The sequence below is a fragment of the Talpa europaea genome, assembly GCF_964194135.1.
Source record: "Talpa europaea genome assembly, chromosome: 1".
Taxonomy (NCBI): Eukaryota; Metazoa; Chordata; class Mammalia; order Eulipotyphla; family Talpidae; genus Talpa; species Talpa europaea.
Genome location: NC_140073.1, coordinates 99,269,650 through 99,285,870, shown reverse-complemented (window position 1 = coordinate 99,285,870; position 16,221 = coordinate 99,269,650). Strand labels below are relative to the sequence as shown.

The 16,221-nt window shown below is 36.6% G+C and overlaps 1 protein-coding gene across 7 annotated transcripts in view; it reads right to left on the bottom strand.

Moving 5' to 3' along the window:
- The window catches only part of PKP4 (plakophilin 4), a gene marked incomplete at both ends in the record, with an annotated part of 155,755 nt that overhangs the window by 29,478 nt on the left and 110,056 nt on the right, over nt 1-16,221 (bottom strand). For 4 of the 7 annotated variants that reach the window (XM_084243146.1, XM_084243150.1, XM_084243148.1 and 1 more), the window contains 3 exons: nt 6,862-7,075; nt 8,111-8,239; nt 14,312-14,532. In XM_084243146.1, coding sequence (XP_084099272.1) covers nt 6,862-7,075; nt 8,111-8,239; nt 14,312-14,532 — 564 coding nt within the window. Of the gene's footprint in view, nt 1-6,861; nt 7,076-8,110; nt 8,240-14,311; nt 14,536-16,221 lie in introns of all 7 variants that reach the window. The other 3 variants (XM_084243145.1, XM_084243149.1, XM_084243147.1) reach the window with 1 other exon arrangement.

Here is a 16,221-nt window from a genome sequence, read left to right as displayed (position 1 = left end):
AGGTAGCTCATGGCTTTCTTCTTCCTGCCCCATCAGCAGGCTCAGCCTCCTGGTTAGTTTCCCTGCTAGTGGGAATAGGGTTTTCTAGGTGGTGAGCAATCCTCTGGGGGGGGGCCTGGCCTCATTGCTGGGGTTCACCTCATTGCTCTGAGACTTCATGCACACAGCCAATGCACACTCCATGTCGGGCAACGGAAGGCTCACTCTGGCTGGTTTCAGCAGTCACATAGCAACTGGGTTGAAAAAGTAGCACAGTTACCAATGAATAAGCACATTCCAGGAACACTCGAAAATCTGCTGCGGATCATACAGTTTCTGTGATTTGTGTGTTTAGGTGATTTGAGGGATGGAAAGGTCCCAGGAGGAGGTGTGGAAAAGACCTGCATTGGCTGCAGTGCCTGTCCTGAGGTGGGCTCCAGCTTAGAGATTCAATGTGGAGGGGACTGTGCCTGGTCTTTTATCCCAGTTGAAGGATGTGAGTGATAGATCTTCAGAGATCATAGGGGCTAGTCTGTTTTTCTGTAATTTTTTTTTCAGGTATAAAGGTGGATCACAACATCTTCGAAAAGATGAATCAATTTCTAGACATCCAACTCTAGGGACCCACATTTGTATTGTAACATATTCTTTTTTTCTAAGTAATTTTCCAACTTCATTGGTAGGAGAGGAATAATGACATAATGTAGTCATATAGTCCTACATACCCTGGAAAGGCATGTGCACAGAAAATAAATCAGCTTACAATTCAGAAATGCTGATGAAGAATTGTCTGTAAGACATGTAAATGACAGTTCGTTCTGTTAGGGGGAATTTGTAAGAGGGAACAGGTCACACACGGGAAATTTCCCTGAGGAAATAGGTGTGATGTAAAAGTGACAGCACAGTCAGCAGCCCAGTTACCCTAGTTATTCTAGAGGTCACTTCAGTCTCTGACACAGTCTCACAGAGATTTATCCGAGAAAGTATCACAGAAACTGTATGATCCGCAGCGGATTTTCGAGTGTTCCTGGAATGTGCTTATTCATTGGTAACTGTGCTACTTTTTCAACCCAGTTGCCTGGAACCAGCAGAAGCTTAGAGACTTGCAAAGTACTTGAGGGGTCTCTTGCATCATTTTTAGATTTTCTTCACATGCCCCCATCATTCTCTAATTTATTGGCATTGAGTCTACTGGGGAGTGTGTCATTAAAGGGCCTCTTTTGCTGGGGAATTCTATTGACCCAGGGCTGACCGCCCAACTGCTGTGGTGACCTCCGAGTCTCCACACTTGACTCTTGCTCATTTTGGTTGGAATTGCGAAGCCTGCTCTCAAAATAAAAGGTCATATTCCACTTACAAGGTGAATCTTTTCATACTCAGACTATAAATCTAGAAAACTCACAAGACCAAAATCACATTTCACATTTTCTAAGCAACCTGAAGCTTTGTGATTATACCTGCTCACTAGTTTGATGTGACTCCATTAGTGGCCAAGTTCAAAAATATTTCTCTATACTTCTGGATGAAATTCAGAAAGTAAGAAATATTATGAAATTTCTTTTTCTTTTCCTCTTTTGGTGGTACTTTGAGAAAACCAGGGAAATGATACTTGAAAATGGGCAAGATTTTGTGACTTCTCAGCACTTCCTGGCCTGGCAATTGACTGGTGGCAACAGCAGGGCCAGGCAAGGAAAAGCTTCAGTCTGTACTTTAGGATTCCAAACTATGGACTCAATCTCTTTGGACCCCAGTTTCCCTTCTGTAATACTGCGGTAGAATAGGGTCTTCTCCAGTTCAAGTTCTGCTGACTCTGAATTGAGAGTCATTGCGTTTGTAGTAAACTGTTTTTGTCTCATTATCAATTAAACATTTTTTGTTTGTCATTTGATTTTTCATTTTCAATTTTTTAGGGCTGGAAATGTTCAGTAATAATAAAGCATGTTTCTACTGCTAATGTTTTATAAAGTAGACCAAATGATAAGAATTCTACTGATTGGGGTTGAGATTTGGGAGGAGATATTTCTGGATTTCTGAAAACTACCCATGTAGCTCCTGATGGCTCCAGGGGCCCATAAGAGTAGGGCAGAAAGGAACAGACCAGCAAATTCTCCCTGCACTAGAGAATAAGTAATAGCTGTGAAGGCATATTAATAAGGCCAAGGGGAGATGTTTAGTAAATATCACCCTATAGTGGCATGGAACAGTCTGAAAGGCTGGATGTATATCCACTAATCTCCCGCCTTTCTAGAACTCCTGTTGTTTCTTAAACTGCAGCCTGATCCACGTCCCTTTCCTTTGTGCATGGCTAACTTAAAAAAAAATCAATTTATTACCTAATAAGAGATACGGAGCTAATGATCAGGAAGGGAATATGTCTAATTTCAAGTTCTGCAAGTTTCTGAAATCCACTGCTAATACTCAAAATTTTTAAAATAAACTGTGGAAATATTTTACTTAGTCATATGGATGAATAATTACTTGTAAAACTGGAAGGAATGTGAATATAGCAGCCATTTAAACAAAGCCTATTATTAATCAAGAACAAAGGCTACTTTCTGTTATTTAACAACAGTGTTAATGGGACTAATACAAGTGTGAGTTTGGAGACAGCTGGTACATTACGGAATAGGCCTCTAGATTCTGTGCAGAATCTTCAATTTCTGTAGTTTTAAAAAATGATGCTCACAGGATGCTCAATAATTTGAAACTTATATTTCCTTGCTTAGAAACACTATTTAATTATCTTGAACAAAATGAGCTCTGCATATCTTTTCTAGTGACAAGATGTTCCCACTTTCCATCCATAGTTTGGGGCTTAGCAGACATTCATTTTATATCCCAGCTGGGCAACAACCATACTTCATCTAGCTTTCAAGTTTAAGCACAATAAAGGCAAAAAGTACCTTTGTAATAATAACTAAAAAAGTAAACCAGCCTTCACTCTAAGCATCTACCTATGTCAGCAATTACTAACAGAAAAAGCTCAATAGGTTTCAACCTGGAAGGTGTTCAACACAATGAAGAAAACACAAGAATCATGTTACATATTAGAGAACTATTTTAATTAGCAATGACAGCCATACTTCCTTGGGAATATACACTTGGGGAAAGTATTTTTCTGTTTTTTTCCATGCAAATAGAGACGTGTCCAGAAATGCAGGCCCCGGGCAGTTAGCACAATTAAAGCAAAGGTAAGGTATCTTTTTAAAGGAGCTAAAATTTTCTCACTTGAGTATTTTAAAAATGCCAAACTGAAACAAAGGGTTCTAGGAGAAAAAAGGCTTTGGATTAATAACTAGGTTGAATTACTTAATATTATGAATAACAGAATCTCTGGTTTCAAGGGGATAGTAATTTCTTCAGCTAATAAAATAGTTTGAACGTGATGCTAATTTGACTATGTTTCCATTGAAGAACTCTTAGGGTCTATTTACAAAGCCCAAACATCATGCAAGATTGGCCAGAGCAATAGTAATCTGTGGTGACTCTGGCAGAACAATGGAATTTGAAAAGATAATGTCCTATTTTCCGGAAAATTTTTCTGAGAGATGGGTCATTCACAGGAATGTGGGTGATGTGACTGTGTAGCACCCTGCTGCTATTTTGGAGCATATTTTAATGAAGACATACTTTCTTGCTTAGGGGGTTCAGGGAAGTTGGATTGAGGGCTAATTTGACTTCTCTTGAGGGGTCAGCCTCAGGCAAATGAGCTCCTGAGGGCTTACCTTCCTTGCTTTCTGAAGTCAGGATGTCTCCTTATTGCTTTCTGAATAAACCTCTGCTTGTCCTTAACCTCCTGAAGTATGGATCTCCTGTGAGTTCAAGCACACAATGGGTGGCTACTTTGCGTGGAAGCTGTACAGAGGATTCACACATTAGATGGCTGACAGGGAAAAATGAATCTTGAGGTCCCTCAAACCCTGTAAGCCTATGATTTAAAGGCAGTTTATGAGTATCTGACTTGAGAAGAGTAAAGAGCTGAAGATCTCTTGTTACTGTCACTCTTTAAAGCATATTGGGAATCAATTAAACTTAAAATAATGGAAATTCAGTTAAGATTGGTATCACTAAATTTTAGAACTGAGATATGTGAATAATTTTTCTTGTCTCCATATAGCAGGCCCACAATTATCTGTATACACAACACACATGCAATTATGCTAGATTTATGAGTTGGTAGTTTCACATTAACTGGGTAATGTTTATAAGCAAATCAAACTCAGACTGACATTTAGTCTTCGGGAATTAGACATTCATTTCTGAAGGCTTCTGGCCCAATTCCTTTACATAGATCAAGTAAGCAAAGTGTGAACTGACTACTGTCACTCCAAAGCAATGACTGCTTTTGAAGAGAATATTTCATAAGCACTCAGCAAACATACCAGAATCAGATTTTAGGTGTAAAAGTATATAGTGATCAACCAATTCTTAATATTCCCTACCCCCAAAATAAGGCCAAGAAATACTTCTTAAAGCCTAAAAGCCCCTGGCAGCTGCTTCCAAAAGAGATGTCTCAGATGCTGCTTCTAGTTTTACCTTTTAAGCAATACGATCTTTTCAGGAAATAACTCTTTTTGAATTAGGAAACACTCAGATCCTTTCAAGGCCAAGGTTCATGTCTTGAAACATCTTGTGTTCTTAGCAGTTAGTACCCACAAAGAAATGAGGAAATACAGAGGAAAGCATTTAAATCAGCACTTACATTCTGAGTACAGTACAGATAAATTAGTACATAAAATCCCTTAGCAGTGAAGTCAGCTTCTAGTAAAAATAAATTTTATTTACTCTTAAATGAAAAGGAAATCATCAGACTTTCATAACCTCCATCTTGCTGATCACTACATTTTAGAAATTCCTTCAGCTAAACTCTGAGAAAGCACTTTACAGTGCATTCAATTTTTCCCCCAGAAAAAACCCTCAGAAACAACCAATTTCCTCCTATGAGAAATTATTAGAAAAGAAAGGAAAAAACCTTCATATTCAGGATGTAAGAACCAAGTCATGATAAATTTGCCTAGTTCATCAAAACAGAACCAAATCTAAGCTGCACTACTATTGTCAGGTATGCTGGTGGCACCACTTATGGCTGGTGAGCGCGCGCACGTCATTCTGCACACACTGCTGTACAGGTGCGTTACTGGAAGAAGATACTTTGACATTACATAGCAAGTTCAAAGTGATGGGAAAGAAACATCAAAGAAAGCTCTCATGTACAGCAAATAGCACGGTCTACACATGCCTAACAGGAAGCTTAGAGCAAGTTGCTAGGTATAATCACAGTGGTTTGTTGATTTTCAGGAGAGAAATCTCTGTACTCTTTTTTCCTCTTAATTCTCTTTACCTTGTCCTCAATCACATTTTATACAAACACACAAGCATGTGCAAATTACTTTTTGGTGAGAGGGTGAGATGCCCCAAAAGCAGTTTAGAAAGAGGAAGTACATGCTAATAAATCAATCTGTAATTTAGAAGTATTAAAGCATTGATATTAAAATACTTTAAGGCAGGCAGTCCATTCTAGAGTTTGAGTATACATAAAATACTACATTTAGCATTTTAGTTTTAGACTTTATTTGGAGTACATTAATATCTTATGAGAAAGGTGATTATCCTTTATTAATTTCCTTGGGCTCATCATTCTGCAAATGCCTCTACAGATTTACCTACGCTGCCATAGGTAAATTTATTTAACTCACATATATGGTTTGACCACATGAATCTAATGCCAATTATTTAACCATTTTCCTACATTCTATTATAAATGCCATTAAAGAATGCTGTCATTAATTTGCCTTCCACAGAATTGTTCTCTCATCACGAACTCAAGTGCTCTTGATCTCAGCTGATGGTTCTGTGAAATCTGGTCTCTCAAGTTGGGCTTTACTTGGTTCCTTTTGATCTTTTACTCCCCACATTGGATCTGCATGTCCTAATCATGAACCATTTCTCTAACTATTCCCTCTTCTCCACTGTCCATCCCTTCTTTCTATCACTGATATAGTTTAAGCTGTTACGGCTAGATTTATCCCCTTCAAATCAGCCCTTTGCTCTGCTTTCTGCTGGAAGAGTGCATTTGAAAGTCCAAACTGGTCATGGCATGCCCTATAATCACTCCCAGTGCATGTGAGACACAAGTTACTCCTCAAAGCTCCCCAAACCAGGCTGTGTTTATCTCTGGCCTCATCTCCTTTCAGCATCCTCCTTCTGCTGGTAGCACTGATCCCATATACCATGCAGGCGCCAAGCTTCTGTTTTTTACTGGAAATGCTCATTTGCTTCCTCATTCTTTAGGATTAACACTGGTTTCATATCAAACAGAAGACTTCCCTGCCTTTTCTTGGTGCTCCCAATGCAAACTCAGTCTTGGCACTGGTTACTTTTCACTGACATTCACAAAATGACTTGTGGTTCTCCTGAGCTGGAATACTATTTGAGGGCAGGAAATGAGTTTTGTTCACCTTTATATCCCCAATACCTAGGAAAGCACTGCAGAGACAGAATGGCATTCTGATACAGGCTAAACTGCAGTGGAAGAGTCAATGCATTATGTGTGTTTTATTTTCATGCTAAAGAGTCAGTCTATTAAATATATACTATTTAATATGGACTACAAAATAAAAGGACATATTTAGTCCTCTGAACAAGACCTCTATTAACTGATAAGCATTAATAAGTATAAAAGTGATGCTAATAGAGATGACCCTTTAGTAACACAAATGCCTTCTGCATCATCAGATTAAATTATAGCCTCCCTTAAAATTGCAAGCACTATTTCATCATCTACCATCTAGAACTTCTGACTCTTTCCCAACCCACCATACAAGGACACAGTCTAGATGGTTTTCAACATTCTCTACAGGCAAGGACACATTCTTTACCCACCTGTAACAAGTTCCCTTACTTCTGCATCAATAGATTTTCTCAACAGTCGCAACAAGGCAGGTATTCCACCAACATTCTTCATTGCTATTTTATTTTCATCTGTAGACTTGCCAAAAACAAGGTTTCGGAGGGCACCACAAGCATTCTTCTGAACTTCCAAAACTCTGTGGTCCAAAAGGTCAACTAGATGCTTGATTCCCCCTAACCTACACACCTAGAATGAAAAACAGGTACCAGGCCTGTGACATGTGATCGATCAGTGACTAAACAAAAATCTGTTACAAAGAGATCATGGGATACGGTCAACTCCAGATCATTTCAAAGGGGTAGTCTTTATTCTGAATGACACATCTAATAAATCTTAAGAACACTATGAAGATGAATGTCTTTTTCTGGGCTCGTGATTTAAAAAGGGAAGGGAGACCAAGGTGCACTAATACCACATGCAAGAGGCACAGTCCCACTCAAACCTCTGGTTATCACCAGAACTGTGCTTACGCTCCTGAGGGCAAGGAACACATATAAACACAGTAAAACAGTATCAGGGCTGGCAACAACACAGGGGAGGATTTTCAACTTAAGTCATTTGGTTCCTAAGATTGTTTTTCAAGGCTTTCCCCCTAACCTTCCTTCATTTTTCAATTCACTAGCATATTTCATGACTATTTTGGGCTTTATTTTACTGCATTGACCTTTAGGTTTGTAACTGGTAAACTGTTTTGCATATTAAATTGATGAAAAATACTGGAGTTCCATGTGACATTACATGGGGGAAATGACTTAAAAAGTTAAAAGAATCTATATTATAGAACATTAGCCAATAACCAGTGATTCACTATGTTTCTACAAATGACAAGTATAAAAGCTGAAATAAAATATCCATATATGCCCGGTAACTTAATTACACTGTTGGCGCCAATCTTGAAGAGAATCTTGTAAGATATATAAGTTCATTTTTCACCTAACAGACTTTTAGAAAATATTTTAAAAATACAGGTTAAGTTGTTTTTTGCTTCAGGTTTTATAAATAATGAACAGATACATGATTTGAAAATGTTACTGGCTCCCTAGTTCTTCCTGAGACACACTAGGTGCATAGTGAGGAAGTAGAAGAGTACATCTGATATCAAAATATCCATTTTAAAAGTCCTCTGAATTGCATCTTGTGATTTCTTAAGCACCCAAACATGTGACTGCTGAGCAGAAAGGCACTGTCTCCCCCGGGCACCCCAAGCCCTGGGTGCTGTACCTCCATCTTCACTTTGTTGTCGCCAAAGCACAGGTGCTGTAGGTAGGCTGCTGCATTCGCCTGAACCGACGGGAACTGATGCTGCAGCATATGAATGACTTCAGGCAGCTCAGGATCACGCCAAGCAAACTCCCTACAAGAGAAAAACACAGCTTCAGCAAGGAAGGCCCATGTTTTAACAACACACTGAAGGAAACACTCATTGTAAGGAAAAACGTGCAGCTGAGACCAAAATCGGAAGTCACAAAAGTCTTAAAATATACAGGTAGATAATTTTTATTGCCTGATGAACATATGTAGAGGACCAGATGCTTATGATCTTAAGAAATCATGGTGCACAGGTGCACCATGAAAGAAATTCAGAGAAACAAAGGAAGTTCTTCATATGAGTAACTTTTCCATTCTTGTTTTCCTTTCCTGATTCTAATTTTATGCCCTTTTACCTATGTAAGGAATGTGCAGGTGCAGAGCAAAGGTAAACAAGTACACTTCGGGGAGATGTCACACCTGAGGAAAGAGGAAGAAGGGCTGGTGGGAATAGATGGAGCTGGTGGCAGCCTGGACATCACAAATATTGTGAGCCTGATGATTTTTAAGAAACACATTCATGGCTGTTTTTGATTAAAGACAGAAACATAGACAATAATTAAAAAGACAAATATTTTATCAGTAATCCTAGGCCCAGAGAAAGCCACTGTTGACCTTTCTCACATTCTTTTTTCTCTATCATCTGTCCATATAGATTTTTTTTCCCCAGAGAACTGGATTATGATAGCACTTAATATCTGATGAACACTTACTCTGTGCTAGATATTATTTTAGACAATTTATGTATATTAATCCATTTATTCTTATAGCCACTTTATAGATTTGGAGACTGAGACCTAAAGTTACCCAGCTAGTCAACAACAGAGCAACATTTGAACTCAAGTCCTCTGTCCTCAACCCCTATGCGCTGCCATTTCTTGTATGAGTATACAGTTATATTAAGTACATATGCTTTTATACTTTGCTTTGTTTTGGTGACACCACACTATCAACATTTTCTGATATCATTTGATTAGTCAACTTTTGGAAATCCTTGTTAAATGTGAATTTATGTTTATATTTTTAAAGGCCAATTTCTTATAAATGGAAAGGCAACAAAGGTACAGATTTTGAATATATGATGAAGTGAACTGTTAATCAAAAATTAGCTAATACTAATTGCCTGGACTACTTTGATAATCCCTTACATGTTCTTTTTGCTTCGATTATTAGCCCTGTCTTTCATTCACTCTAAGAGTCAAATAATATTCTGAAACCTGTAGTGAGAGGTGAGATGGAGATTTCTGGCTTGGGGCACAGGCTAGAATTTGTCTTTGACAGACACTAAGACTACCACAACTGCCGAGATAGTGAGGATAACAAGAAAAAGCACAGAATTTGGAGTTAGGCTATGTTAAAGTCTTGGGTTCTTCAGTTACTGTTTTATTTTGAAAACTAGTTAAATTGTTTGCAGTGTCAGTTTTCCTACCTGAAAAATAAGAAAGAATCTATAACTTCTACCTTTTTCTTAGGTTGACTCTGATGCTTAAATTGTGAGGAGGTATATTAACATATGATATAGATGCTTTATAAGTATTCATCATCCCTGAAAAATGAACATTCTAAATAGGGATATTTTTTGGGTAATAAATAGGTTTGTTTTTATGCACTAAAGCTATGTTTAACTATTTTAGATGAAAATCCGCCTGAAGTCTATTATGTAAATCTATGTTGTAATTAATAGAGTGCAAGGAGAATGATTTAATCTTTCCCTGATGATTCATAATCATTAAAAATACAAACTTTTCTCCTCTTTAAATTGCACAGGGATGGTCAAGATTTCCTGGCACCTTGAGTGCCGTTGTGGTCACGCAACCTTGAGTGCCGTTGTGGTCATGCCGTTGTGGGTTCCAGCTGGACATGGGGAGTGAGGCATGGGTGATACCAACTGCAATCTTGATTTCAGGCAGAAATTTACCCTGGAGAGACTGCTATCTATTCATGGGCTGGCTGGATGGCATCAATGCCTACCAGAACCCACTTCACTAAAATCTAAGCCCAGACGTCTGGGTTTAGCCATGTTGGAGTATCTGTGCTAGAATTTGTCCTTCCATCATAAACAACTATAAAACTGTACTAAATATATATGGAAACTGTTTTCAGTCCCTGGATAACAGGTAACACGAGAGATAATCTTTAAGAAAAGGCATCACCCTAGGAATCCCATATTCACATGGTTTTCTGTTTGAGGGCATTTTTTGAATATTAGCACAGGAAGCTGAAGAGGGGAAGAGGCTACAATTTAGGGATGCCAGAGCAGCTACAATTTGTGGGGCAAGGTACCTGAGAGGAGGTTCTAGAAGTCTGTTTGAGGATTCCTCAGGAGTTTTGAGTTGAGTGCTAGGAGGTGCATGTACATAGCACAAGCATAGGCCTGGTGGAGAGTGGCTGCCTTAGGACTGGGCATATACTAGGTGCTGCTAAACTTTTAGCTCTGCCAGAATATAGATTTTTTTGAGCAGCTCAGCATATAGTCTCTACAAAGGCCACATTCAGGAGTAAGGACCATGCCACAAAATAACAGCCATGTACTAAGAGTAAAGCGAATCTGAAAAAAGAACTGTCCTAAGAGAAAACAAACAACAAAACCAAACAAACAATCTCTACAAAATATAAAAGCATCTGTCAGCAATTTAGTTGTCTGCCACGACAAACTCAGAAACTGAATGGGAGACAACGTAAACCAAATTATCTATCACATATCATCTGCAATAGTTAGCATATAATTTAAAACTGCTGGACAAGAGAAGAAAAAGAAACTGTGATCTATAAAGACACAGAAGAAGCAAACAATAGAAACAGACTTGGAAATAAACTGGAATTATCAGATATTGTAATAAATATGCTGAAAGACTTAAAGGAAGGAAAGGATGCATAAAAGAAGGAATGATATCATACATGAAAACTATAAAAATAAGTATCAAGTTCAAGTATTTGAAATAAAAGAAAAATGACTAGACTTACTTAACAGCAGGTTACAGATTATAGGAGAAAGAAAGGACACTTCACAGAGTAATAAAAACAGAGAAAAACAATTAAAAAAAAAAACAAACAGGACTTCAGTAACCTATGAGAAAATGTTAAGTTATCCCAGAAGGAGAAAAGAGACAGTTTGGGGTAGAAAAAAAAGACCTCACACAATAATGGCTGAAAAATGCCCCAATTTTGCTAAAAAATCATCAACTAATACTCGAGAAAATCTCAGTTGAACCCCAAGTACCTTAAGTGTAAAGAAAACTAAACCTGGACTGTCAGAGTAAAATTGCTTTAAGTCAGAAACAAACAGAAAAATCTGAAAGGCAGCCAAATAGAAGTTAGGTTACATAAGAAATATATAAATGATATCTGATTTCTCATCAGAAATAATGTAGATCTGAAGACAATGATGACATCTTTGAAAGTACTGGGAAAAAAAAAAAACCCTACTGTCAATCCTGAGTTTTATATTGTACAAAAATATCTTTTTTAAAACAAGTGAAATAAAACATTTTCAGATAAAGTAAGGCTCAGAGAATTTGTTGGCAGCACACACACACCACACAAAAAGAGGGTAAAGGAATTTCTTTAGGCCAAAGGGAAATGAGTCAAAATGGAAACCTCGATCTATAGGAAAATAGGAAGACAATTATAAAAAGAAAATATGTAAGGGGACATATTATATTTTTACTTTTTTTAAACTTCTCTTAATTTCTTTAAAAGAGTTATTTAGAGTAAAAATAATACTTTATTATGGATTCTATAATGCAGGTATAAGTAAAATATTTGACAATAACATAATGATGAAGAGGGCAAAAAGGAGAATTATTTGTTGAATATCACAGATTTAGCTCTGCACAAAAGGGACATCATGAATGCTGTCATTCTTTAAGTTACTTTCATTTTCCATACAAATTATTTATGTTACTCTTTTTTAAAACATGCACCATTTGTATTACTAATAAATTTTATTTCTGAATTAGATGACTACAAAAGACCCTCACAGCTTTCTTTTTTCTTTAATTTCCATAACTTCTTCAGTCTTACACAGAACTTTAGGCTAATTATAATGTAGCAACAATGATAAAGAGAGTACATTTAGAAGTAAAGAAAAATGTTACTTGAAGTTACTATTGAAAGTTAAATAACAGTTGTCAAGAGCTTTTTATTTTGGCTTGAATATTCAAACTTCAAATGTACCTAAATTCCACTTGCAGTTTGAATAAATGCACCTATTTATTATAGGATAATCACTTATTCACTAACAAAATGCATTATCAGTAAAGTTTCAAATAATCAAAGCTAGCCATAACTGTTTATGCAATAGGCTGTGAAATTATCATACTATGAATAGCTGACATATTTATCATACGTGAAATCCTTGTTTATCGTGAATCAACTCCTATCAAAGGTCAAAACCGAAGTGTTCAGGGACACAGATTAAACCCAAAGCTCTAATACACTTCACTGCTTTTCTGGGTAGTTATTCTTTCTCTGTAGGTTCAGAGGTAATTTATCTGCAATTAAAAAACCTATCAGGGATTTCTGCATTTATTAGAATGCCCTAGTATTTTATCATTTTGATAATTAAAAAAAAAAAGAAATCCTGTAATAGTTATTTTTTTATTTTGGTAATGACAAAAGGCTATTTAAAAATATTTATTAAGATAATGTTGATTTACAATATTGCATAAATTTTAGGGGTATAGGTTCACACCTCTACAAATATAAGTGATCACACCAAAGCACCAACATTTTTCTAATACAATCCAGAGTCCTCTTCCCCCTTTGTTTCTAATCACCCACTCTCCTTCTTTGGAAGCCTCAGTTCTATCTAGCCAGATTTCTATGGTTTATTTTGGTTTGGTTTTATCTGCTTCTTTGCTTTCCCCCCTAATATTTCACATGAGTGATAGCATCCAGTTTTTGTCTTTCTCCAATTTATTTCACTTAACATAATCCCTTATAGTCCATCCATATTACAAGAAAACATGTCAAATTATTTCTGACTTTTATTATAGTTATATTTAATTTTATTATATTTAGTTATAAAGGATTTAAAAATCCTTAAAATGACAAAAAGGTGACAGAAAAGGACTAAAAAAATCAAATGCACATGTAAACACTGAAGAATTTTAGGCAAAAGACTGTGAAGAGGTGTAATGTTTTTAAGGAAGCAGGGGTCTTCTAATACAATTCTAAAATCCATAGTTATTTTGTGTAGATGACCAAAACCTCACCTATGCTTTTAATTCATATTCACGAGAATATGTTAGTAGGCTGCTAAAAATGCATTGATAATTATTAACAATTTTATAGTGAAACAACTATCTGTGGGCACAGTGAATGAACTTGTGCTAACATAGCCTTAAAAATAACACTTGCAGCTGCTTAAAATTTGGTAATAATAACTTTGCTCTTTCAGAAATTGAAATTCTCTTTAATTGCTAATTTTTTTTTAATTTCCTGAATATTTTAAATAGGTTTTGCTAAAGATGAGGTCAGTTCTTCAAAATCAATCAAGTACTAAATGACTCATACTTTATCTTAATAAAAATTGCTTTCTACATGGCCAAGTAAAAAAGAAGAAACATCTATTATTTGCCAACTATTTTTTGCTTAAGAGATATGAAAATTTCTGTAAAATTTCTCCTAAATGGCAGAAAGCTTTTCACAAAACCTAGTAAACAGAAACACTATGTAGTATTGACCAAGATGAATGATGATGCACACAACACTGGTCTTTTCCAGTTTAGAACAATCATGTGCATTTTCTGAACCTTCTTCTAGGAAATCAGTCAGGATAAAAGAAAAGGGCTAAAATGGTCCTTTAAAATTCATTGTATAATGTAGCCTAAGAGGCTATCCCAGGTAGTTGCCTTGGTGAAGTAGTTCGGTGATGAATGCTGCAGACATTCACACAGACCTGTGCATTCTCTAACTTATTATTAAAGCATTGAAATCGATCTTTTGAATGAAATTAACCTCAATAACCTACATTGCTGGAATACAACTAGAGATAAAAAAGGTAAGGAACTACTGCTATTATAATAAATCTGCAATACTTTTAAAAAGTCAGAATGAAGGAACTGGTGGCTCCTGTGATACTGAAGCATTCTGGAAACTTATAACTAGTACTTGCCTGGGGTCTTTCTGAATGCTGTCTATTGATGGGGATCTTGTGGTGCCATCATCACCTGGTGTTGCATGCTGAAGCCTGTTGTAACTGCACTCTTGCACTCGGTATTGTATTGGCCTGTAGGGCTCAGCATAGGTAGCTGTTGTGTTCAAAGTGTAATTATTTCTTTGGTATGTAAGGGTACTTCGTTGGCTGGACGTTCTTTGCAGATTTCCAACACCTACTGCAAAGTCAACAATAAAAAAAAATTAGTATGTTTTTTATGAGGTCATATTTTTTGAAGTAAAAATATTTTTAAATTTAAGAAGCACTATACCTTTTAGCAACTATAAAATTGCTTACTTTCAGATTTTGCAAATCTAGCTCATTAGTGCTTAAAAAGAACTTACATTTTTTATATACAATTTTGTCTATTTCATTGACAACTTGCAGTAAAGAGCAAAAACGTATTTATAAAAAGAAATATTTCATTAGCAATAAAAACAAGGTATTTATTCAAATTTTAGATAATTGAAGCCATCAAATTGAATACTTAATATATACAGATTACTTAATAAAATTGTAGAACTATAATTATAGTTATAACTATTTTGATAACATTGGAAAATTTACTTCATAAGAGAGAAGACTGATATAGATATATCAATTTTTTCTATACTCTCAAATTATTGCATGATGCTAAGTATAAAGGTAATATGCATTATATTTGACGTTTCTTTCCTAATCATCTCTTCAATGATTCTTCCAGCACTTGAAAGATTTTAACATTATTTATTTCTTGGTCCTATTAAAGAATTTCCTCAATTTACAGAACATAAGAACAAGTGAAACATTTCTTTACTAATATTTATTAGGAACTGGTACATTCTATTAAGAGAAAAATCCCACAATGGACTACATTGTTAGTTTTTGGCAAAGAAGCTATTCAAATACAGTCTTCTGTATATCTCTTATAGCTGTGCCTTTAGGGGCATATCACTGCTACCTGGAATTCATTTGTGGGCATGTCAATAAATCTGCACTACTTCTTTAAAAAATAAAAGATTGGGGAAGGTGACTAGAAAGAGGACACATGGAGCAGAAAGGCATGTGAAAAAGCTAGGCTTGCTTCTTGGCCTTAGACTTCTATCAGGAACTTGGGGGACATGGAAGGAGACACTTGAAAGAGACAGAGACATAGCTTTGTGCACAGTACTCTCCATATACTATGTCTTCAATGAAAGGATGAAAATGCTGAAGATGATGATGGTTCCTACCCCATAAAAATCAAGGCCACACAGCCTCCTAAGAGGATTCATTATGAGAAAAACATCAACCACAGCTTTAAGCCTTTGCTTTAGAAGAACTAATAAGAGAGCAGACTGGAAGTGCTAGAGATCCAGCTTTGTGCCTGGGAGGATAAGGGACAAGAATTCATGGGAGGCTTCAGAGAGGAGAGGTTGCATTTAAGCTGAGTACTAAATAAAGAGTAGGCAACAATCTGAGCAAGGGGGCCTCCCCGGTGGTGCAGTGCTGTGAAGCTGTTCACAGCCTCTGCAGAGTCGGTTCGATTCCCGGCAGGTCAGGGAGATATCCACATGACGTGGCAGACCTCTCCTATCTCGTCAGCTGCTCCCCTCAGCAGTGTTTTCGGTCCATCCGCCTATTCTGCTCCCCACTCTGTATCTGGTGAATCCTCTCACCCTCCTGTGCCTCTGACCTGTACCCCAGCTCTTGTATAAATAAATAAATCTTTAAAAAAAAAAGATTGGGTATCTTGAGACTCCATGAGCCAATGTAGCAGCAGCAGCATTAAAATCAATAGCTTATACAGTCACAGGCTAGTTTCTTCTCTATCAGGAGCTACAGCATGGTATATATGTGAGGGAGGGGGAGCAATAGGTATGATGCACTATTTCCTTATTTTTAT